Source organism: Lampetra fluviatilis, chromosome 27 (assembly GCF_964198595.1).
Source record: "Lampetra fluviatilis chromosome 27, kcLamFluv1.1, whole genome shotgun sequence".
NCBI classification, from domain to species: Eukaryota; Metazoa; Chordata; class Hyperoartia; order Petromyzontiformes; family Petromyzontidae; genus Lampetra; species Lampetra fluviatilis.
Window position 1 is genome coordinate 1,167,130 of NC_136301.1, and position 24,288 is coordinate 1,191,417.

At 53.2% G+C, this 24,288-nt stretch overlaps 1 protein-coding gene across 1 annotated transcript in view; it reads right to left on the reverse strand.

The window, feature by feature from the left end:
* Positions 1–3,427: 3,427 nt before the first annotated feature.
* The window catches only part of LOC144942243 (protein kinase C and casein kinase substrate in neurons protein 2-like), a 56,641-nt gene continuing 35,780 nt past the window's right edge, over positions 3,428–24,288 (reverse strand). The window contains exons 2-10 of the mRNA XM_078868989.1: positions 10,643–10,736; positions 9,775–9,931; positions 9,026–9,261; positions 8,296–8,451; positions 7,095–7,270; positions 6,335–6,455; positions 5,237–5,364; positions 4,286–4,473; positions 3,428–3,957 (exon numbers count right to left, since the gene is read on the reverse strand). Coding sequence (XP_078725115.1) covers positions 3,848–3,957; positions 4,286–4,473; positions 5,237–5,364; positions 6,335–6,455; positions 7,095–7,270; positions 8,296–8,451; positions 9,026–9,261; positions 9,775–9,931; positions 10,643–10,696 — 1,326 coding nt within the window. The 5' untranslated portion in view covers positions 10,697–10,736 and the 3' untranslated portion in view covers positions 3,428–3,847. The remainder of the gene's footprint in view (positions 3,958–4,285; positions 4,474–5,236; positions 5,365–6,334; positions 6,456–7,094; positions 7,271–8,295; positions 8,452–9,025; positions 9,262–9,774; positions 9,932–10,642; positions 10,737–24,288) is intronic.

Here is a 24,288-nt window from a genome sequence, read left to right on the forward strand (position 1 = left end):
TGGCATCAGTAGGAGTTTATCGAAGTTCGCGTGCGTGTGTGTGTGTGCACCTCCTGTGTAAGCTGTACAATGCGCCGTGGTCGGTTTACGTGGTGAAAAACGACTGCTTAGCAGGCGAACTTAAATAATCTCCGGCTTGGGTCACCGACCTGCGGTATTTACACACATTGCTTGACCATGCTGCTGCATTGGCAGAGCTCATCGGATTTCTCCAGCCTAAATAAAGATTTCGATTGAGAGGACCGCAGAACTTGGGAAATTGTTGGCGGTGGTGGCGGCGCGCGTCACAAGTTGAAATTAACAACGATCAAAGCAAGATTGAACAACGATTGTTACGCAAATTCATCAACTCGCCAAAAAAAGTGTACGGGCAAATGCACGCGTGTTTTCGCGAAGAAAAATGCGGTGCTAAACACGCGCACAATGACAAGGTCGCAGACAGGTTGCATGTATACATATTTATTGTCATAACTATTCATATATTTATTAATTCTCTATCTGTACACAAGAGGACATCCGTTAACGAACGGGGGAAAAAATCTTTTAAGCAAAAAAAATGTTAAAATGGGTAAAACGTGGGGGTCTCCCTCTCGACAGCCAAGCTAAACGCGCGGAATTGTTCGATAAATTTAAACCGTAAACACGTGAAAGTGTGCGAGACAAAAAAACTGTCACTTAAACACATTCTCTCCTTTTTATCAAGCAGATTATATGAAAATAAACTTATCTTTACGATTTTTGTTTAAAGCAATATGTTTAGGATTTATTTAAGCATTTCACTGTCTAACGTCAGTATGTAATATGCACTTATTACCAAGAACCAAGGGAAGGCTTAACTTTTAAAACTCCATGCACAAGCCAGTCCACGTGGATAAAACGAGTGGACCATTCCATTGTCACAAAAAGGATGGGCGACGGGATGGGGGTAACGGGTCAAGATGTACAGGTCAGTCCACTGTTGCAGACGAGGAAAAGGGGTGATGATGGAGCGTGTCCTTGGACTGTTCCGTTCACAGAGGGATGTCATCTTAAAAAGTTTGTTGTTGGGAGGTGAAGGGAGGAAAGGGGGATTCTAAGGGACGTGTTTGTTTAAACACACGTTTGTGCCAAAGTGACCCCAAAGAATACCACGGTGGAGGGATTTTACAAAGTAAAAACGGCGACTCAACTGAAAACCAATTGCAATCACGCTTGTGCATTGCTACTTTTGATGTTTGTTTGCTTTGAGAAGAACAAAAAATAATTCAACAAAAGCGAAAATATAGAAAGAAAAAAATACGATTTTTCTTAACCGATAACGTTTCCTAAAAACGACATTTTCTTTTTTGCATTTCAAAAAAAAAATCGCAGAACAAATCCCATTTGGATAAAGCGATCTCAACTCCAGACATCGCGGCCCACGTATCACGTCACAAATCCAGCTGACAAACAAGCGAACTTTCATTTTCTCTTCAAGAAGCAAGTCTCGATCAACAGTTGTGAGAATGAGACTATTGGTGCCCTGATAGGAGGCGATGTGGCCTGGAGCCCGAAGACGAAATCCACCATAGCCGATGGCTTTTGACAGCTTTTCCTAAGGCCCCTCTCGTCAAAGCTGCTATGCTTGCTGCTGCAAGAAGATTCAATGAAGGCAGTTAACAATGATATCCACCCCCTTAAAAATAACTTCGCCGTAGCATTTGCAGTGTATTACTTTAATACTGTCATGTTTGGCCAATTACAATAATTATCAAAGAAAGCCTGGTTAAAACACGTGTTTTGTTTTACAGGATTGGAGTTGTGTTTGGGATGTCTGGCCAATTCGCTTCCATGTTGTTTGCAAGCTTGGGTAAACTAGGGCGTCTGCAGTATGTCCACGCATTCTCGAGGCTAAAAATCACATGCCGCACTGAAGGTGAGATGTCCTTAATTACAGCTCAAGGTAGAAACAGGACAATTGTTACCAAGGTCCTTTTCTTACCGACCTTCCACAACCCAACATCCATGTCGCTGCATTAGCAGCATACATTGCCACTGCACATCGTCAATCTTTTCAATTACACTTTAGAAGGCAGGTTCACTTTCAAATTGGGGAATTGGCCCGCAAAAACACGCTGTGTGCTACTGTTGCAAACGACGGGTCTTAGCCATTGTCTATTACGTGGCAGACAACGCAGCCGTGTTAACTAATGATTGCAGATGCCTGGGTGAAGAGGTGTAGTGGCGTTCACACACCGACTGCTAGAGACAACTCCCGACTGCCTGGAGGCGCCCCCCGTGAGTTACCGCTTAGAGGTCTGCAAAGCGCTCCGCTCGCGTACGATCTGGCTCGCGTTGGGAGGATTTGATTTTCCTCGGGGTTTCTCTCGCGTGAGTCGTCGATGCAACCACAAAAATCTTCCCCATTCACCGGCAAATAAGTCACCACAAAGGCACGCGTTGGAGTCAACTCACGGCACGACTTGCTGTTGCGTAATACTGTATCGACTGCGGCATTTTGGTGGGGTATTTTGCTGGACGAGATTTATTTCGCTTGACGTGCAAAATGCTTCTGAAGTAATTCGAGAACACGTTTACCTTGTCAAATAAGAATTTTACATTTCATTAGAAGCATACAACCACCACGCGAACTCCGGTCATCATCCTCACAGCGGCGGCCTTTGGCTGGCCATCGAACAAAGACGGTCGCTGCATCGCGCGGCGCTTTCAGATGCGCTCCTGTGGCCATCTGGAACGCTCTTCCTTCCGATATTAGGAAGGTACTGGAGCTACGCACCTTTAAATCATCATCTAGATTGACAAACGAATTTCTTTAGAATTGCTTTGTGTTTAGTTTGTTGTCCTTCCCCCGCACCTTCGATTAGCACGGTTGGCTACGGTACGGTGCGAAAAAAGTTCAACATACAGGAGGTCAAACTTGACTATGCCGGCAGGATTTTATGCTTATGATCGAGCAGCTCACAGACATAACGTCAGGAGCGGGACACACGTTAGCACGCGTGTCGATTGCAAAAAAAGCGTTGACGCTGGGTGCGACTGTGACCTGGAAGTCAGTTTAGGCAAGACCACAAGGTTACTGTTTGAATCAAGCATCCCTTTGGATTGTGGGATTATCGTGTGTGCAAATTGACACTATGACTTCACTTTAAGAGCGAAGACTCTCGTTTAGATTGGTTTTTGCAGTAACGTGACGTCAATATTAATACTTGGACAACCGCTACGGAGTGACAAAAAAAAAAGAATTGCAGCATTCATAGCAGCTTTTTACTTATCTATTTAACATGAACAAAATGATGTAACTAATGCTGGCTCGCCAGATAGGCTGCTTGCAGTAATCTGTATAAATACAAAAGCAAAAAAACAATAACTGAAGTCACCAAGGCAACAGAACAAGCCAATCAGTGTGGCAGGTTGGGTGTCATGGTAAAGAAATTATTTTTTTGTACGATTTTTATTTTTTTTGCTCAGGCAAAGAAGTGTGGAGGTGGGAACCCCACATGATCTTTGCGAATCGAGAAGTAGCACAGATTGCCACCACGACCGCCGCCACTGCCACCGCCGGTCACCGTGCCGCGCGGCGGTGAACATGAAACGTGGGGTGAGCTCCAACGCGGCCAATCGGAGAGCAGGAAGTAAGGCAGGCTCAGTGAGGGCTGGAGCAACTTTTGATCAGCTCCTTGTGCAGACGGGATTCATGTCACGTGGATATTCAGGATAAAGAGTCCTCGGTTGGAGAGTGGGGGGGGGGGGTCGGGGGAGGGGGTCAGGTGGGGTGGAGAGGTCAAGATGGGAGAGGGTAAACATTTGGGTTGGTGCTTAAATGACCACGGCGGGGAAGGGGGGTGGTTGGATGGACGGACGTGTGATCCTAGATGGGCTCCACGTAGTTGGCGGGGTACAGCCCCACCTTCCCGCTCTCCAGACGGCCCTTGCACCACCCCTGCTCGTCTTCATCCTCCAGCTTGATGAACTCTTGACCTGCGGAGAGTTCGCCAGTGAACAGGGCGACCGTGAAGACTGCTGCCTCCATCTCACCGCCGCCGTTCAACACCCGGTGAGGAAGGCGAGTGTGCACTGCCTGGTGAGGAAGGTGAGGTGAGTGTGTGCTGGTGGTGAGGAAGGTGAGGTGAGTGTGCGCCAGAGGTCGCAAACGGGTTTTGATTCCTTACCCGTACCCGGCCACACCAGGGTCGCAAACGGCTACCCGTACCCGGCCGGGTATCGGGTAGGGTACGGGTATCGGGTACCCGATTGCGACCTCTGGTGTGCGCTGGTGGTGAGGAGGGGGAGGTGAGTGTGTTCTCACCGGTGAGGAAGGTGAGCTCGTCCTGCTCCTGCCCGTCGTAGTCGTACAGCGCCCGCACACGCACGCCGGTGGCGGCCGGCGCGCCGTCCTCCTCGAAGGGGTTGCTGTGGCCGTTGGTGCCGCCCCCGAACGGGTTGGAGGCCTCCTCGTCCGACCACTCGCCCGCAAAGTTCTGGTTCTGTTCAAAGCTGCGGCGGCGGGAAAAAAAAAAAGTGAATTATTTTCTACTCTTGGCACGACAAAACTAAACTATTTTATTTTACCAGGTAAGGCCCGCTGAGCTGTACAGCTCTCTTTAAGAAGCCACCTGGCCATCACAAATGATAGCTCTACAAAGTGGCTTATCATGTGGACATTTATAGCAGGAGCCAAATACTGTGAACGCGTGATGTTGATTCTAAATGTGGAGGGAAAACCGCAGGACCCGGAGAAAAATCCACGCGACCACAAATATCTATCGCTGCCCCGCACAACGGCCGCCATTCACCACTCGGTGGCGGTGAAGTCCGTGCCAGGCCTGCCAAAGACAAAGATGCCCCGTGTAGCCTTCACAGGCTGTTGGGGCAAGTGCTGTTAGCGAGCACCTATGAAGGCCGGCACGACACAAGAGGGGGTTGGTGGCTAACACCACGCCCGGCCGCCTTTGTCTCCTCAGTGGCGATGTTTACACACCGCACCAGGTACTCATTTGAGGCTGTGTCGACCTAGGGGAGGCCCAGGACCGGTTCTGATAATCGTCTCCAGTGTTGGCCATGAGTGGGAATCGAACTCGGTTCACCGGGTTCGGAGCGCAGTGTAGCGCTAACCGCTACACCACCGCTCCCCACCAGGCCTGGCGCGCACACACACACACACGCTCGCGCGCGCACACACATACACACGCACGCGCACACACACACACATACACGCTCGCGCGCACCATCAAGCGGACACGGACGGAGGGACACGCACCTCTCTGTGTTGGCCCTCGTGGTTGTGTAGTCGCCAGCCTGCGTCATGTTGGTGAGCGTGACGCCGTCGGGGGCCTTGCGAGACTTCTCGCGCTTGCTGATGGTGCGGTTGGTGTCCGGCGAATACTCCTGCACACGCGCACGGCGCGCAAAGACACCCCCACACGGCCTTCAACAGAATGCTGGGGTGAGTGCTGTTAGCGAGCACCTATTAAGGGTGAGGCAGGGCACGCCCGCCCGTCACCAGGTACTTGACTTAAGGCCGAGTCGACCTATGTTGGCCGGGTTCGTAGTGCAATGCGCTAACCACTGCGCCACCACTCCCCATACGTCTGTGTATATGTACGCACCCGCACACAACACGATGCCTCCTCTGCTCCCATCCTGTTTACAGCCCTGCGCCATTCATGCAAATTCCACATTTCTATGACAGGGGCGAGTCTTCCACAGAACAACCAGCCCGGAGGGATGAGGGGCCAAGTCAACACCCGACCGGGAATTAAACTCACCACATCCTGGGCAAGTTAACGTAGCGTTCGGAATTAACCCTTTCCCATTCCCATGACATACACACGTGTACGTCAACGGAACGGAACCGGAAGAAAAACTGAAGTTGAATAATTGTATCCGCAGCGAGGCTCCCACAAGGCCATGCGGGAGGCCGTGCGGCACCGTTTGGCGCCGGCTATCGTAGGGTGGCGGTCGTGTCGCTGCGGTTCGCCGCGGTGAGTAACGATGTCTTTAAAAACAGCGGCGCTACGACGCCTCTCCAAGTTAAATAAACGCGGAGCCACTCGCGTGTTCAGAGATTCAGCGGTGAACGAGGCCCCCCCCCCCCCCTGCAACTTGGAGACGTCTCGCAAGAGCAAAGGGTTAATATATAATTCATAATAAGTTTAAGACGTAGGCTTTCGCTATCCGGCTTCAAATTGTTTGTTGCCTTTGCGATTTCGTAAAATTCCAGAACTGAAAAGCGGCCAGATTTTGACCCGATCCCAATTCACCTCCCTTCTTGCTGGCCACGCACCCAGCTGCTCTCAAAGCTGCCCCCCTGCTCACGCTGCCACCCGACCCCCCCCCTTGCCCTGGCTACCCGCACCTCGAAGGCCGGCCAGTTCATGGGCATCCCAGCGCCCATCGTGTTACGGAACCACTTGAGGTCCTCTTCCTTGTCGATGCTGGAGATGTCCTGCTGCAGCTCCCGATAGATGGCAGCAAATCTGCGCGACGGCACGGGGGAGGAGACAGGGGCAGGGCGAGCGCTCGGTAAGTGCGGCTCCCTGGACGAGCATCCGCTTCTTCTCCCGTTGAGGTGTTGCGCGCTTCTGCATCGGCAGCTCCTGCGGCCGTTTGGAACGCTCTTCCTGTCTGATGTTAGGTAGCCACTGAGAACTATAGCGCTTTTAAATAATCCAGATTGAAAACTCATATCTTGAGAACTGCGGCTTGTGTTTTGTTTGTTGTCTTTCCCCCCCATACCTCAGATTAGAATGGTTGGTGCAAATAGTGCAAAATAAATTCAACATACATACATACTCCCTGGGTTCAGAGTGCCCGTCTATATGTCTCACCGTCTTCGTGGGTGTCTTCGCAACTGTGCACGTCTTAGTCTCTGCGGACTTATCCCCAGCACGTCTCAATATTTACGCCTCCACAGTTTCCCGAGCCTCACTCCATTATTCCCCCATCGGTTACCGACAGAGCAAAACCAAGTTGCGTGACGGCATCCAATTCGTACGTTGGGGCTGGGGCGACATACGGCGCTGAAGAACTTCAACGTGCACACACACGTATGTCTCGAGAACGCCAGCCGTACGCGATGTCAATTTTCCTAGCTCGTCCGGAAACGGGTTTCTCACTTGTCGTTGTTGGACAGGTCGAGGTGAACCTTGACGCTTGAGAGCACGTCCTTGAAGAAGGTGAGGCGCTTTCCCTCGGCCTCCTGGCACTGGTCAAACACCAGCTCCATGTCCTCCATGTACTTGGGGTTGGCCAAATTCAGATCCTCCAGAACCTTCTGGTAGCGGTCCTTGCTCTGCAGGGGAACAAGGTGGAAGGGAAGAGTCGTGCGTGCGTTCGTTGCGAGCGTGTTTGCGCGCACACGCACAGGTGCTCGATAACAGCACTTGCCCCAGCAGTCTGTTGAAGATATACGGGGGATCTTTGTCTTTGTGTGTGAGGAGACGATGGTTAGCGTGCTCCGCTACAAACCTGCCGACCCGAGTTCGACTGCCCGCTCACGGCGAACACCAGTGACGATTATCTGAACCGGTCCTGGGAGATTAAACCCACAATATGAGAATAGGTTTTCATACTCTTTGGTTCTTTCGGTAAAGTCACGTAGGTTTTAAAATAATAGATCACGACGTTTCGACCGCAACACAAGCAATCGTCATCAGGTGAGACAACCACAGCAAGAAAACGCCAAAAGGTGCCCCAAGGCGTCCTCTGGTCTAACACCGTTTTGAGACTAGGCTCAAAAGAAAGCTGTCTCTGGTGTGGACCAATCAGTTTCAAAGACAGTATGTTTTTTGTTTGCATTCTGACCACAAGTATTGTGGTTATAGCAGACATGATTCCTTGTAAAAGGTTTCAGTTTGGTGTTTTAACATCTTAACACCTATAGTGATAGGTTTTTACCCTTTCAACTGGTACAAAAAACTGACACCTTTATACAAGGCATCATGTTTGCAATAACCACAACACAAGCAGTCAAAATGCAAACAAAAAGAAACAACTCTGATAATGATAATGATATGCACTGTCCTTGAAGTTGATTGGTCCACACCCGAGACAGTTTTTTTAGAGCCTAGTCTCACATGGTGTTGGACCAGATGACGCCAAAAGGCGTTCAACTCAAAAACAGCGCCCTATCAGAGTATTGATAGCTCGGGGTAAGCATTTACACTATGAGACATCTCCTTTACCAGTGGCAAAAATACCTGCCCAGAGAGAAGCCCATTGAGAGCAGTCAAATACTCGAATCCCTTGTTGCCCCTGTGCACGCTCACCCGTGACGACGACACGACTCTCTACCCAGAGCACACCACCCCGACCCACCTTCTGCACTTCAGCCTTGCAGCGTTCCACTTTCTCCGCCAGCTTGCGCTGCACATCGGGTGGCTGTGCCGGGTCAGTCTTGGACTGGTTGTCGCGGCTCTCTGCCATCTTCTCCTCCTTGCAGGCCGCTTGGTACAGCTTCTTGTTGGCGTCCACCTGCCCCGGGCACGGCGCGACACGTTCGAGGAGCCGAACGTACGACGTAGCACGACTCTCGCGCCGTGCGTAGCCAACCGTGCTAATCGGAGGCGCGGGGGCAACGACAAGAAACTAACACGCAACAAAAAAGCGGTCCTAAAGAAATGAGTGTGTCAATCTAGATGATTGTTTAAAAGTGCATTAGCTCCAGCCGGCTTCTGAATATTGGAAAGAGGAGCACGTTCCAGACGGTCACACAAGCGGAGGCCGTCTCTCTCCGGCCCCGTGCGAGGTGTCATTGCAAACATAACGCATGACAGAGAAATAATATTTTTCTTATTTTTTTCTGTCTAGGAATTCCTCACCGAGCCACAAGACGATCGAGCGAGATTTCTACCTCGGGTTATTCGGCCAATTCCCACTCTTCAGGATTTTTTTTTGTGGAATAGTAAGAATTGTAAGAGTTAAATCTAAAAAATCTAAATCGCACAGTCTAAGGAATACGAGACCACAGCACGGCGGCGGCCAGCGCCGTCGTGACCCCGTGCAGCCAGCTAAGCCAGCTGAGCCCCCCCCCCCCCCCCGCACGCACCTCCTTGAGTTTCTTGGCCCACGGCTTCTGCGCCTTGCGGAAGTTGTCCTCGGCCTCCTTGGTCTCCTTGAAGCCGCCGATCATCTGCTTGTGGAAGGCGTCCTTCTGCCAGCCCTTGATCGTCTCGATGTCCTTGCTCATGAGCTGCGTGCGCATGTCCACGTGCAGCGTGCTCACGTTGTCCGCCTCGTTCATCAGCCCCTTCCACGCGGTCGCCACCGTGCCGTACTGCGGGCCTGCGGGGACGGGGGGGGCACGCGGGACACGTCAGCCGCGTCGTCGACAACGGCGCGGTCGCCGCGAGCACCGGCAACGTCACCACGAGATCCGGCAGGTCCAGGCGGGGGACTTGTTGCAGGTCACATAATCCGCTGGGCTAAAAAAAACCCTGATATCGTTAAAAAAACAAGGAACTGTGCGAATTTTAAGAGTTTTTAGCCAAGCGAGTCCTTAAATTCGGGGATTTTACGAGTCGCGCCGTCATGGGCCACAATTACGAACCTGTACGGTACGTGCCGTGCTCGTCCGCACGTCGCAAGTAATATTAAAATATCCGCGAACGAGACGGCGCGAGGATATGTTGGAGGTTTGCCGCGGTGCGGTGCGCGCCAGTCGGTAGCGGTTGGTTACCCCGGAGAAAAGGGGCGAGAAACCGCAGCCTTCCCAAATATTTGTCGTCGTTGTAAATATCGGCAAGCAATGAGCATCGCCGTCTCGCCGGGGGGAGCCGCCCGCCCGCCCGCGCCCACCTTTCTCGATGAGCTGCCGCCACTTCTTGGTCCACTCGGTGAGCTGCGTGGCGTAGGCCTTCTCGATGCGCGCGCGCTCGTGCAGGCAGGCCATGAGGTCGTTGCACAGGCGGTAGCCATCGTCGATCCTCTTCACCGTGCGCTTGTAGTTGCCCACCTGCGTGCGGGGGGCGCGGGCACACAAGCGGGGGGTGGGGGGGGGCGTCACGCGAGACCCAAACCCGCGATTCCGCACGCTCTGCCATCTGCGCTTCTGCGGCCGTCTGGAGCGCTCTTAGGAGGCCACTGGAACTACAAACTCTGAAGAAGTGGAGAGCTTACAAACTCCAAACGGAGAGGCACCCGAGTAGGGAATCGAACGCGGGAACTTTTCTGTCGCGAGCCGCGAGCGTTACCGCTGCGCCGCCCCGCCGACCACTGTAGGCGTCAACTGCCCACAACGACGGCGGTCGACGCTGTTCCACACAAATCTGCTGCGGTCCCACGAAGGTTGAGAACTCGCGATCTCGACACACGTTCGTTTATTCGCTGGATTTCTTACACACCGCACGTAGACAACCGAGTTCATCGGAGGTGCGGAGGGGGAGGACAACAACCTCAGGGCGGCTGCGTGGTGGTCTACACTCCCTCCCATACGGAGATCCCCCGAGCTCCGTGTCACACAATCCACACGGTGGCTTGGAGTGGATGTTTTCTGCATTCCTACTGCGGTCCAGAACGGACGAGACACCTTGCATGTGGTGGGTCTTGCATGCGAGTGTCACATTGCCACTGCGGTGCAGAACTGACGAGACACCTCGAGCAGTGGCGTGGGAGGGACCGCGCCTGCCTCAGGGGCGTCTCCCGGAGGAGAGGGGGGGACACTCACCTCCCAGAAGCTGTCGCTGCCGGCCTCGCCGATGGGCTCATCGTACAGCGACATCTTGCTCGTGTCAACGCCTGCTCCCCAGCACACCAGGCCACTGCACACGACCACCACAACAACAATAGCCACAACAAGTTACACTCGACCGCCCTTCCATCAAACCGCCCACCCTCCCACAAAGTCCACCACTCGGCAGGCCAACTTCTCCAAAACCAAGCGTCGTGTTCGTGTCGAGGCCTGCTCGCCAGGCCAAAGATCCCCCGTGTAGCCCTAACAGGCTGTTAAGGCTACACTTAATAGGTGCTGTTCGCGAACAGCACTTATTAAGGCCAGCACGGCACACGAGGGGGCGGGTGGCCAGCACCACGGCCGGCCGCCTTTGTGATCCCAGTGGCGATGTTTACACAACGCTGCACCAGGTACTCATTTGAGGCTGAATCAACCGATGGGAGGCCCAGGATCGGTTCAGATAATCGTCACCGGTGTTGACCGTGAAGCAGGAATGCAACTCGGGTCGCCGCGTTCGTCGCGCAGCGTGGCGCTAACCGCTACACCACCGCTCCCCCACCACCTGGCAGGCCAACGCCTCCAAAAGCCGGAACACGCCGGAACACCGATGTGTTGCTGCAATGAGCACGCGCGCAGCCCGAGCATCGCCAGCACAGCCTCGGCCTGCACACCCAATGCGTGGCGGCGAGGGCGCGGCTCCATCGCCCGGCGCCGTCTCGTGGGGACCGCTACGCCCCGGGGGGGGGGGGGGGGGGTTTGCAGCTCGTGATGACGACGACGACGTTGTACGTGTGTGTGCATGTTGAACTTCTTTCGCAATGTGCGTAGCCGACTGTGCTAACCGTAGGTGCAGGATGAGGATCTCTCAAGCGGATGATGGCACGCAGCATTTCGAAACTTCACGAGGTCAGTTCGTCACGACTACGGCTGCTATTTTCATTTAACAAGGTAAGGGCCACGGAGCTGTGCTGCCCTTTGTCAGAAGCGACCTGGTTATCACAAATGATAGCTCAACGAAGTGGCTCATCATCACGTGGACATTTATAGCAGCCAAATACTCCACGCGACCACATTACGAACACACAAACTCCAAATATACAACAGGTGTCAGGGTCGGGATCGAACCCACCACCTCCTGTATACCAGGCGAGGGAGTTAACATCTCACAGCCACCATGGCGCCCCGCCTAGACCACGGCCCCTCCTGCATCGAGCCCGAATGCCGTAGTTTCCTTACCCAAACTCTACACGCATCAAAAAGAAAATAAAAAAACACCACGTGGCTTGCATGAGCGCGCATTCATAAAACGCGTCGAACAATGGGTAAGAGTGCACCTGGCCGAGTGATCTCCCCAGCTAATACGCACGCACACGCAACATTTCACGAATGAGATACTTAATCCCAAAGTGACGACCCCCGATTCAAAAGGCAGCGGTAGAATTACGTACGTACGCACGCACGAATGTTGGACTTTTCTCACGCCGCACGTAGCCAGCCGGAGGATGCGGTAAAGCGACGCTCTCTCGTGCCAATGGTCACCGAGCAGCGGTGGCCACCGAAGCGGGCGCCGCGGCGGCCCATTCTGGTGGATCTCGACGGGCAGTCCGCGATCCGCCACCAGAAAACCAAACGAGTATCAATTTACCCGGATGAATGTAACCCTGTGATATCGATGTGGACGTAACGTAAGAGCGTCATATAAGTTGGTTGTTCTGTTTTTTGCAAGAACGAATTCTCAGTTTGGGATTTTTTTTATTTGCCGTCAGCCGGCACGCAACGACAAAATCTTCCGCGGGCCCACGTGCATCGGCCACCGCTGGTGTACCGCTTTGTACCGCGCAGACTTAAGCGTGAAGCGAGCGCTGTTGGCTACGTGCTGTGCGGAAGAAGTTCAACGTGCGTACATGCATACAAGGTAGTGGCACCCAGCATGCATTACAAGAAAGATTTGATTTTATCTTCTCATATTTACAAATAAAGTCTTGCAGAGAAATCTCTCGACGCAGCCCAGGTCCCTCGCAGGCTGCAGGCCTAGTAAGGTGGCGAAAGTTTTTTTGCACAAGCTGCAAGATGGAGTTTAATAACTGTATGTATTATTATTGTCTGTGAAAGGCTCCCGACTAGATCAGGGGTGCCACAGTTAACTACCTCGCCTGGTATTCAGGAGTAGGTAGGTTTGATCCTGATCCCTGACATCTAGATATTTCGGAGTTTGCATGTTCTCCCCGTGGTTTCGTGGATTTTTCTCCGGGTCTTCTGAATTTTCCCTCCACGTTCAGAATCAACGTGCGTTTGGAGTATTTCGCTGCTACAAATTTCCACTTGCAATAGCCAGGTCACTTCTGAAACACAGCTACATAACAGGTGATGGCGAGTTCAAACAACGATAACAAAATAAATGCTTCCAGTAGTAAAACTACATAAAACTCAGGAAAAGAGATTTTGTTTTCCACGACCCCCCCCCCGCCCCGGAACGCCGCAGAACGGTTTCAACAACAACGCGAACCCTTCCCTTTCGACGTTTTGAGTAACCGAACATCGGAGCAAACCAAACGGCCACTCCTCCCTCCCCCCCGCTGTGGCAATCTGGGCCACTTGGCTCACTGGAAAGTGCGAGTCGTGAGCGAGTGACTAATTCCGCACGAGAGTATGACTTATTACAAACATCTTGAGCTTTTCATACAAATTCATCGCGTGTGCGCTCGCGTGCATGCGCAGACCATTTTTGTAATTAAAAACGGATCAGAATCACAGCCATGCACCATTAAAATAATAAAGTAGCTTCACCGGCGTGAGCGCTGGAAGGTTTCCCTTCTCAATGGCTGCGCTCAGAATACCCCACATTGTGTAACGTCTCTACAAAGAATGTTGTTCACACTTCTACTTCTGCCGTGTGGCTGCGGATGTAGACGCCACAATCTCACATTCAGGTGGTCAGGCCCAGACTGCCGCGTCAGGAGCAGCAGCCGTGTGGCATCGCTGCGACGACTCCTTCGTATCCCTCGTGGATCGGGGCATTGCGTCATTATACTACTGCAGAGTTTTACATGTTACATTTGTGCAGCATCAGGATATCCGCATCTACTGCCATGGTGTGTGCAGTGGATGCGGTTTGGGGTGGACCACGAGCAGCCTCGTGGAAGATCAAACCCAGGGATATTCTGCGTTGGGTCTCTCACCGAATGCACTGCATTCTTCACCGCAGTCAAGAATAAAATCCACCGTTCTGCGTCAGCGATGTGTTGCGTTGGCCAAAAAAAAACACTTCACCCACCACCCCGCAAGAAACGGTAGACGGAAAGCGTTGATGACGTTCACGATTCAGCGTCACGAAACGTTACGATTAAAAAACAAACAAGCAACTGAGCATGCGTAAACACATAAACAAGTGATTGGAAAAGGATAAAGTTTTAAAAGTAAAAGTGTGCCACACGGCCACCCTCCAAAACGATACTTGGCATGCTGTGGTCAACTACCCCCCTCCTCCACCACTTCAGAAATCAAAATCCCGGGAGACATTACCTCGGTGGGCAGCTATAACTGCACCCGAGCTGTCACATTTACACGAACCGGCTATGCGGCACGTGTGTGTGTACGTGCGTGTGTGCGTGCGTGTGTGTGTGCGTGTGTGCGTGCGTGCGTGTGCGTGCGCGGTTAATGCAGGCGGTGCATCGGCCCGTCATCTCAGTCAAGTCAACCCATGGCACCTGGGTCTGTCCCGTGACCTCCTGCCGGCGGGCGTTCCGACACTTCATGTGGCCTTAAAGTACACTTAGCCTGGCACAAGCGCCGTGGTGACGTCACCGCCACTTAGCAGCGAATGGCGGTTGTTGTAACCCGGATACCGGAGTTCAATTCCCATTGATGGCCGATAACAAATGAGTACCTGGTGCGGTGTGTAAACATCGCCACGGGGAGTGGTGCTGGCCACCCACCCCCTCGCGTGCCACAGTGCCGGCCTTCATAGGCGCTGCGCGCTCGCAGCACTTGCCCCAACGGTCACAATGGGCCCCCCGGGAGCATGCACGAGCACGGCATTCTCCCTCGGGCACGGCCCTCGTCGCGGCATGCAACGCTGCCAACGGCCGATAACATTTCGAGATCCGAATTAATTTGTCCCGCAGCAAAAAGGAGCCTTCAAGAAATGTGGTCGCAACTGGGGAAATGGGCAACAGCGGCGAAGCTCCCCCGAAGAAACAAACAAATAAACAAAACGCACAAACCACGCAGACAGAGCGCGCCACACATTCACGAAAACTCCGCGCGCTTGCACGCGTCACCACACTCGCGCATCAATCCGATTCATTTTAATGTTTATAATTGCGCGATTAGTAATGCGGGTTGACGTCAACCCCCCCAACAAGCCGAGCGATTCAATTTTTTTCGGAGAGGTTTTCAAAAGGATGCGAGAGGGCAGGGTGGCCGCTTTGCCTCCACATGGCATGACACCCCCCCCCACTCCCACCACCACCCACCACTGCTCCCACCACTGCTGCCACCACCGCCACCACCACCACCCACCACCCACCACCACCACCCACCACTGCTGCCACCACCACCCGCTCCCACTCCCACCAACACCACTACCCTCCACTCCCACCACCGCTGCCACCACCACCCGCTCCCACCAAGGTATCTAATTGGCAAGCACAGCAGGTTAGGAGGACCTCCAGGGGGGGAATGTGGGCAATGAAGTCAAATATGTTTTAATTAAACAATAAACAACAAGAGCAAAAAAAACACAAGAGCAAAAAAATGAAGACAAAGATCACCCATATAACATTAATGGACTTTTGGGACAAGTGCGACCTACGCGAGGCCCAGGACCGGTTCAGACAATCGTCACTGGTGTTGGCCGTGAGCGGGAATCAAACTCGGGTCGCCGGGTTCGTAGTCCCGCGTAGCGCTAACCACTAGACACGCGCACACACACAGTCCCCATGTTGGAGCGATAAGAAAGCATCCTGAATGATAAATTAACTCAACACTCGGCTATCTAAGGAGTGGAGGTGCTACATAAAACGACGAACCTGTGTAAGAAACGTACAAGAGCTACATAAAACGACGAACCTGTGTAAGGAACGTGCAAGAACTGAAACACCTAATGAGGGATAAGCAAAAGGCCAGAATTTAGAAAGGCTTTAAAAAAAACTGGCAAATTTTTTACATCAACAGAGACAAACATCTTCTTGCCTGTGTAACGCGTACGCTTTCGCGACCAATATCATCCGTAATACAGAGTTTTTTTGGGGTTAGAACGCGTAAATATATAAATGTGGTGGCGGGTTTAACGACACACATTTACGCGATCTAACCCAAAAAAAACCTGTATTATGGATCTTCTTGCCTGTTGTGTATTGCCGTGTCGTATTGCCCACGAGGGCAGGAAAGATCTCCAGAGTGGAAACTCTGCCTCAGTCGCCAGTGTCCCCACTGGGCCCCCTGGGAGTTAATCAGTCACGGGTGCCCATGATAGAGTGTGGTCCAAACAACAACAGTTTGCACAGAGGAGTTGTGTGGTTTTGTGGAAGCGGGGGGGGCGGCAAGCAGGCCTAGAAGCCTTGGGGGAGGGGCGCACGTGCTGCCCTAGAGAACTCGGAATTAAAATCGACGAAGTTTAAATCGTCACACGGAAAACCTTAGTGGATTCCCTCTGGCCAGGAGTCTGGCTTTCTGACACGATCGTCTAATTCAGCGATCTTCACTCAGTTTCACGTGGAGTGGCACTTGAGCCGATAAGACATCATCATCGCGAGGGCTGCCGCCACACATTTGAAACCAATGTTGGGTTTGACAGCAGCACGACGATGATGATGATGATGGGGTGGTGTTGTCACTCTGTGTGTCTTGTAGGACAGGCCGCACTAAAGGCCACCAGGGGCCAGAGTACACATACCATACACAAATGTAAACTCAACTCTCCCATCCTGCTGTGGTTGTTTTACACCTGATGACGGTTGCTTGTGTTGCGATCGAAACGTCGTGATCTATTATTTTTCTGCCTACGTGACTTTACCGAAAGAACCAAAGAGTATGAATCCAAATATATTACGGGGCAGCATCCAGTGGGATCCCACATGGTGGCGAGATGTTAACCACCTCACCTGGTATGCAGGAGGTCGTGGGTTCGATCTCGACCCTGATGTGTGCTGTATATTTGGAGTTCGTGTCTCTCTCTCCGTGGTCGCGTGGATTTTTTTCCAGGTCCTCTGCTTTTTCCCTCCACATTTCAAATGAACATCATGCGTTCAGAGTATTTGGTTGCTATAAATGTCCACATGATGATAAGCCCCTTCGTTAAGTTATCATGTGGCCAGCTCTCTTATGGAAAAAGAGATACTTTTTAGCTCAGTGGGCCTTACCTGGTAAAAACATAACTTAGACTATGTCCTCTTTTCGTGGGAAGTATCATCTTAACGAGGGAGGGAACGAGTACACGCAGGGACAAATCACCGCACAGCCGCGGTGGGTTACACAACACTCCGCGTGAGCCCACAGCAGTCGGCAAAGCCCACAGCACTGCACATCCTGCACGGCCGACGACGACTGGGGGAGTACCGGTGACCTCCGACTCACGACGGCGACTTGCGGTCCTCGTCCAGGAACCAATGAGGTCGTTGGGTGCGGGCGGAGGGGGGGGCCTGGACACAACAACGACGAGCGCCGTTGCGGAGATCGCAAGTGAGAGAACGGATGTAAGGCAGCAGACAAAATGAGGCTCCCTCCGACACGCCTCTCCCTACGCCTCTCCCTCCTCCGCGAACAAATAATAACGCGCTCCACCCAGCTCGCACGGCCGAGGAGCCAGTGAGAAAGCCACTGCAGGTGGGTGGTGAGTGACCACACCCGCCATCATCATCGCCACCACAACAGCCCATTCCTGTGCGGTCTCTAAACCAGATCTCCAAGTTACTCGATTGCGGGTTTGCATCATCATCACCACCACCACCACCAACCTCTCCTTCTTCACCAAAGCAGCAAAACAAGAGAAACCAGCAGCGCCGGTACTGCTCCTTGTTTGGTGAGAGCAGCTATCGGCAAGATAAACAGAGTCCTGTGAGAGAGCACAAAAACAAACACGTGGCGGCTCCTTCCATTGTACTACCCCCCTACCTCTGCAGGGTCAGACTCGGCGTGATGTCATCCCCCCCTCCACCCACCAGGCAATCCACGATTTGTGTTCCTCCAAAGCTGTGGTAAATACTGTGCGCGTAAACAAACAAAAAATGTATACACGGGGACTCTTCTACTTACGAACATTCGACTTACGGACTTTCAGAGATACGAACAAAGCTGTCCCGTATGTCACGTAGATGCCGCAGGAAGAGCCAGTGGCATCTACATTTACAGGAGATTATACAACTTTTAAAGCCATTCCCCGTGTTTAGTGTACATGCCGTACCAGGTGTTTGGCATCGACAGAAGTAAAGTTGGACTTACGAACAAGGCGACTTACGAACAGACCTGGAACCTAACTCGTTTGTAAGTAGAGGGGTCCCTGTATACATGTAACGAGCGACATTACGGGCAGAAATAAATACTGTGGCCTTAGAAAATAAGCACGCATATTACAGGCAATAATGTATATATTATACAAAATGCAAACACCACGTGGTTTTTCTGAAGAGGGGCAATTGTTCAAAATGTAGTCGATGAGACACTTTGTTATCCGGTGTTATTGCGCGGCTCTCTGGGCTTGACCACCTGAATGTGAGAGTGTCGTTGTTTGCTCTCTGCATCCACAGCAGCAGCCAGACGACGTCGACGTGGAGGAGGAAGAGACGATTGAATAACGCGCGTGTTGGCTTTGGTGTGATTTGTACGCGCCAAATGCCAATGCAGCAGCAGCAGTACTAGCAGCTGCAGCAGCATGGTCAAGCGATGTGTGTAAATACCGCAGGTCAGTGACCCAAGCCGGAGATTATTTAAGTTCGCCTGCTAAGCAGTCGTTTTTCACCACGTAAACCGACCACGGCGCATTGTACAGCTTACACAGGAGGTGCACACACACAAACACACAACCGCACACGCACACGCACACACCCACGCACACACACGCACACACGCACACACACACACGCACGCACGCACGCACACACACACACGCACGCACGCACACACACGCACGCACACACACACACGCACGCACACACACACACGCACGCACGCACACACACACACACGCACGCACACACACACACGCACGCACTTCGATAAACTCCTGCCGATGCCATCGCATGCATGACTCGACGTGCACCTATCGGAATCTCGTTATGTATCCTGGAAAAATCCGACGAGCCATGAAGCTCTTTTTCAAAGACGTCCAGGAGGGGGCACGGGGTCAGAAAGTTGTCGCGGGGCTGCTTGTAGCGGCAGTGCAGTGATTAGCCCCGCAGCTCTACGAGCCCAGCGACCCGAGTTCCATTCCCGCTCAGGGCCAACACCAGTGACGATTATCTGAACTGGTCCGTGGCCTCCCCTAGATCAAGTCATCCTCAAATGAGTACCTGGTGCGGTGGCGTAATGATTAGCATAGCGGAGCATTCATGCCTCAACTGACTCATAGATAATTGTCATTGATATACGTACGGCCTTTGGATGCAAGTTTGGAATTTGTGACGATTAATAATCTCAGGGATAAGCCTCGCGTGCTATTAGAGGGCGCGGCGATTCGCCTCCCCTTACGATGCAACAATTTGTCACGATGCCAGGGGTCACGATTGGACTTTTTCTTTATTTAGGTTGTCGTGAATGTGCACCGCACCTACGATTAGCACGGTTGGCTACGTACGGTGCAAAAGAAGTTCACCATACATACGGCACGGTTGGCTACGTACGGTACGAAAGAAGTTCAACATGCGTATGTACATGTAAGCAGGTGCCTCAAAAGTGAGGCCAGAGGTCACACGAAACCCATTACACACAGCGGGTACAAATGGCCAAACAGCGGTTTGTTGCACACTCAACCCGGGCGCACGCATCGGGAACTTAAGAAGGGATATTAATCCACAGTGACCCAAGAAGCATCGTTACACTCCCACCACCACCACCACACGGTCACGTGGTGCGTGCACACGTGGTGCGTGCACACGTGGCGTCCGACCCCTGTGCGGACTAATGAGCGGCGGTGACCTCATAGGCAACTGCGGCTCACGTACACGCGAGCGAGCGGAGCGTTGGCATCGGGAACAAGTTGATGCAAGCCGGGACAAAGACACCCAAGCCGGGAGTGGGGGGGGGGAAGAATAACTGGTTCATGGAGATTCTATAACAGGTTGCTGTTTATAAATATTTATAAATAAAATAACATTTGGTAACGGACGTGCCTCTGCCGTCAACACTTCAAATATACAGCAGCAGGCATCGGGGTCGGGATCGAACCCACGACCTCTGACATACCAGGCGAGGCTGATAACATCTCTCCACCGTGGGGGCCCCAATTAAAACTCACTGACAATGTTCGATCAGAGCCGACAACGCGGGCACTTTGACACATCGCCACACCCTGCTGGGAGTTTAATGTCACTCAAATAAAAATCCAAATCCTCTGAACGCGCGCTTCTTCTAATCGTGGCCACGCCAACAGCAACACACGCGGCAACTGCGCGTGGGAGGGGCGGAAAGCCGAAACAATTGCATAGAGCCTGGAAACGACAACACAGGGGCCGAGCGAATCTCTTGCAACGGGTTTTGACTCGGCGTGTTGGGCGGAAAAACGCCTCGACTGCGAAACAAGTTTTTTTTCTTATTCTACAAAGGTGGGGCCCCCACTGGGCTTCGTAGCTCTTGTTCAGAAGCGACGTGGCCACAAACAATAGCTTCACAGAAGTGGCTCACATCATCACGCGGATATGTCTAGTGAAAGGAATAAAAATCCACGCGATTGCGGGCAGAGAGAGAGAGACACGCAAGCTTCAAATGTCCAGCAGGCGTCAGGGTCGGGATCGAACCCGCGACCTCCTGCGTACGAGGCGATGTAGTTAACATGGCGCCATCCCTGCAGCACTCTGGGATTGGCAGCGTGGTGGAGCACTGCCCTCGGATCGCCAGCCCCGATATTACGCGAGTTGCCACGATTCGCGGTCTTTAAGCAACAGTTTGCCTTGTTTCCAACCACCGTGACACGCGTGCAGAATCTACGAGGGCTTCGCCACAACCGCTGTGAGGGATCCGCCTTTAGCGACGGTGTCGATGTGGGTAGTTTATCGTCCTTCCCCGACGCACCTTCGACCAACGTGCCGACGAGGAGCATCGCTCGCACTTTTGGGGGCCGTGCAAATCCGCGTTGGGGCAGCGTTGGGGTGGCGTTGGGATGGCGTTGGGGTGACCTTGGCGCAACGTTGGGGTGGGTGTCAGGGTGGCATTGGGGTGGCCTTGGGGCAGTGTTGGGGAAGCGTCGGGGCGTGGTTGGGGCAGAGTTTGGGCAGAGTTTGGGCGTGGTTGGGGACTTGGGTTACCGTTGGGGAGTGGTTGGGGCAGCATTGGGGTGTGGTTGGGGCGGTGTTGGAGCCCCGTTATTTATCGGAGAGTGTCGGTGGAGGGCGCCCCCCCCCGCTTTGCTTTTTTTCCCAAGTGGGGCGGACGCCAAGATCGCACTCATAGTTCAGCGTGGCAGTCAGACACGCGCAGCATTCCTTCCCTAGTACGCACATAACACGCGCGCTCACACACACACGCAGATTCTATTACACACTCACGCATGAATACCGACTAGGATACTTATAGACAGTCTCTCTCTCTCACGCACACACCCATAGATAAAAAGAAAAGCCCACTCTTGCCCCCCCCCCCCGCTGGCTTGGAGGACTTTTCTCTTCGTTATCCTCTGACAACTCTTGATGTTGCTTTCATGCGAATGCTCGTCTCTTTGGCTGCGGGAGATCGTTGCCTCCCAGCTGTTTCGCGAAGCGCCCGGCACGCGAGGGGATGCTGGAGCAACGTCCCTCGGGTCCAAGGGGGCACCTCCCGACGACCGTACAACGACAATCTCGGAAGCCGACAGAGGGACGCACAATCATATTGGTCAGAGGAATTTTTTGCGATGGCCGGAGTCGTGCAATGCATTTCTTCCGCTGCCCGAATGCGCGGCTTACGATGATCGGCGATTGGGGGGGGGGGGGGGGGATCCGGAAGAAAACTTTTCTTCGCCGCAGAACGTGGCCTGGCGGGCAGTACCCAAGAGGGGGGCTTCGTGGGGCAAACCGCGGGCAGCGTTCGCACAAACCTCCGGCGCCGGCGCAAATGCGATACTGAAAAGCATCCACCGGTGAAGATGTTTAAGACACGGGGGCGGCTTGAATGTAAAGTCAGTTGTTGTGTGCACGTGCTAACAACAAGTCGGCTCGGAGCATGCCTCTCGGAGCCTAAATTTAACTATCTTTACAGAATGCGCATTAGCATTTTAAGATTGTTATCACAACTATGCTAGCACCCCCCCCGCCAACTGCCCCCGCCATAAGAATGTGGAATTTCTACCACTGGCTCCGAGCTGTAAACAGCAGGTGGGGGCACCGCTTCAACGCTCACCCGAGCAGGAGATCACTTGGGACTTTTTGACTTGCGAGCCGAGACAACCTCGAGCTACTGGGGCACATCAGCGATAAAGAGCTTCACAGCTCATCGGATTTCTCCGAGCCGCCGCAACGAGGACCTTCGGCCCCCCGCAGCAACAGGCGGTGGTGGCGGCAGCGGCCCAGCCTTCACGCTCTGTGCACAGGGGCGGGCGGGGGGGGGCGGTCCACGCCCGAGTCTGGCCACCGTCAGCGCTGGTTAGGGTCGGATTGAGCAGCGCTCCCCTGCCTCGGCGATTGGAGCCACCCAACTCGGACGACACTGCGAGCTGGCACCCGGGCGGGCGTACACAGGCACACACAGACCTTGCCCCCCGTGCGCCACGACAAGGGACACACGACACCCGCCAGCCTCAGCCGCCAGCCTCAGCCGCCTGTGTAAACAATGCAATGAGCGGAGCCAAAGAACAAATGGAGGGAAGGAACCTCCCACCCACACGTGGTATTGTCCCTCAAACCACGTGGGGCTCTCCGTGGACTTGTTAAAACTTTCCACTGCTTCACCATTACCCTCCGTCATTACCCTCCAATCACACCCCCACCCCACCGCCCAATCATTCTCTGCATCATCATTCCATCACTGTGTCACCTGTCCCTCCGTCGTGATTTCTATCACTTCTTCTTCCACCATACTTCTCCATTTCATTCTTCATCCTCTTTCATTTCCTGTTCACCCTTGCAGTTGCCCCCTCACTTCTTCCTTTACTCGTTCATTCCTTACTCTCCATCTTCCTCCACGTCTCTCTCCTTCCTTCACTTTGCTCCCTTGTGCCCCCAACACGTCGCACCTTTCCACGTGCTCACGAATCCTTTAATCTCTCCCTCGTGCCTTTTCAATCCTCCTCTATTTTCCTCTCCTCCTTCCATCCCATCTCTCACTTTTTCCAACCCCCTTCACTTTTCCTCTCTCGCTCTCGCTCTCTCCATCATTTCCCTTTGTCACTTCCCATCCCTCCCTGCTCCTTCTCTTCCCTTTCTCCTCTCGTTTCCAATGAAAAAGGCTAAAATCACGCGGCCTCTCTCCAACTCTCCGAATCAAAACGTCGCCACTCCGTTTCTCCCTCCTCAGTCCTTCCCCATTAAACATGCTCACCCGAGTACCCCTACCCAGCGCCCCCCCTCCAACCCCAGCGAACACTCCGACATAGAGGGGAGCCTTTTCCCACAAATCAAGACGTAAAAGCTGTGCCCCGTTCATCGTCCGAGCGAAGAAGTGGCCCAGCGCGGCCTTTAACTGGCACGTTGGAGAACACCGGAGCAGCTCCCGCCAGAGTTAATCACACGCGGCGACCCGTGACTGGCCGTCAAGTACGTGGCTGCACGCATGGGCTCCCCCCGCTCCCCCCCCCCGCTACTCCCTGCGAACTCACTCCCCCCCCCCTGCCACCGCTATCGTTGAACCCACGTGGCACTTGCCCTGCAAATCGAGCAGAGCGCAGAAAAATGTGCGGAATCCTCCACTTCCCCGGGGGGTTTTACATTTGGGAGAAGAAAAAATGAAATCTGCTGTCCCCCACTTGGGCAAACTCGTTGATTTTGCCCAATTTAGGCGCTAGACTCGGGGTGCACGCGCGAGGGTGTTACCACGGCGTCGGGGGCATGGGCGTCTTTGCTGTTAGCAGCGGCGGCTCGGAGATGTCAACTACCTCGCCTGATATACTGGAGGTCGTGGATTCGATCCCGACCCTGACGCCTGCTGTAGACTCTCTCTCCCCGTGGTCGCGTGGATTCTTCTCCAGGTCCTCCGGTTTTTCCCTCCACATTTCGAATCAACATCACGCGTTTTCAGAGTATTTCGCTGCTGTAAATTTCCACACGATAAGCCACTTCCGTTGAGCTATCATTTGTGACGGCCAGGTCACTTCTGAAAACGAGCTACATCGCTCAGCGGGGCCTGAGCTGGTGAAATAAAGGTCGTTCAGTGGTCTCCTCGGTCACCATATGAACGCACCCATGCAAAATAAATACAATCACCACATCAGTGCCGGATTATCCTAGGAGCAAAAGTAGCAAAAGTACGGGCCCCGCACTTTAAAGGGCCCCACGCTAAATGCTTTCAAGCTATCAATT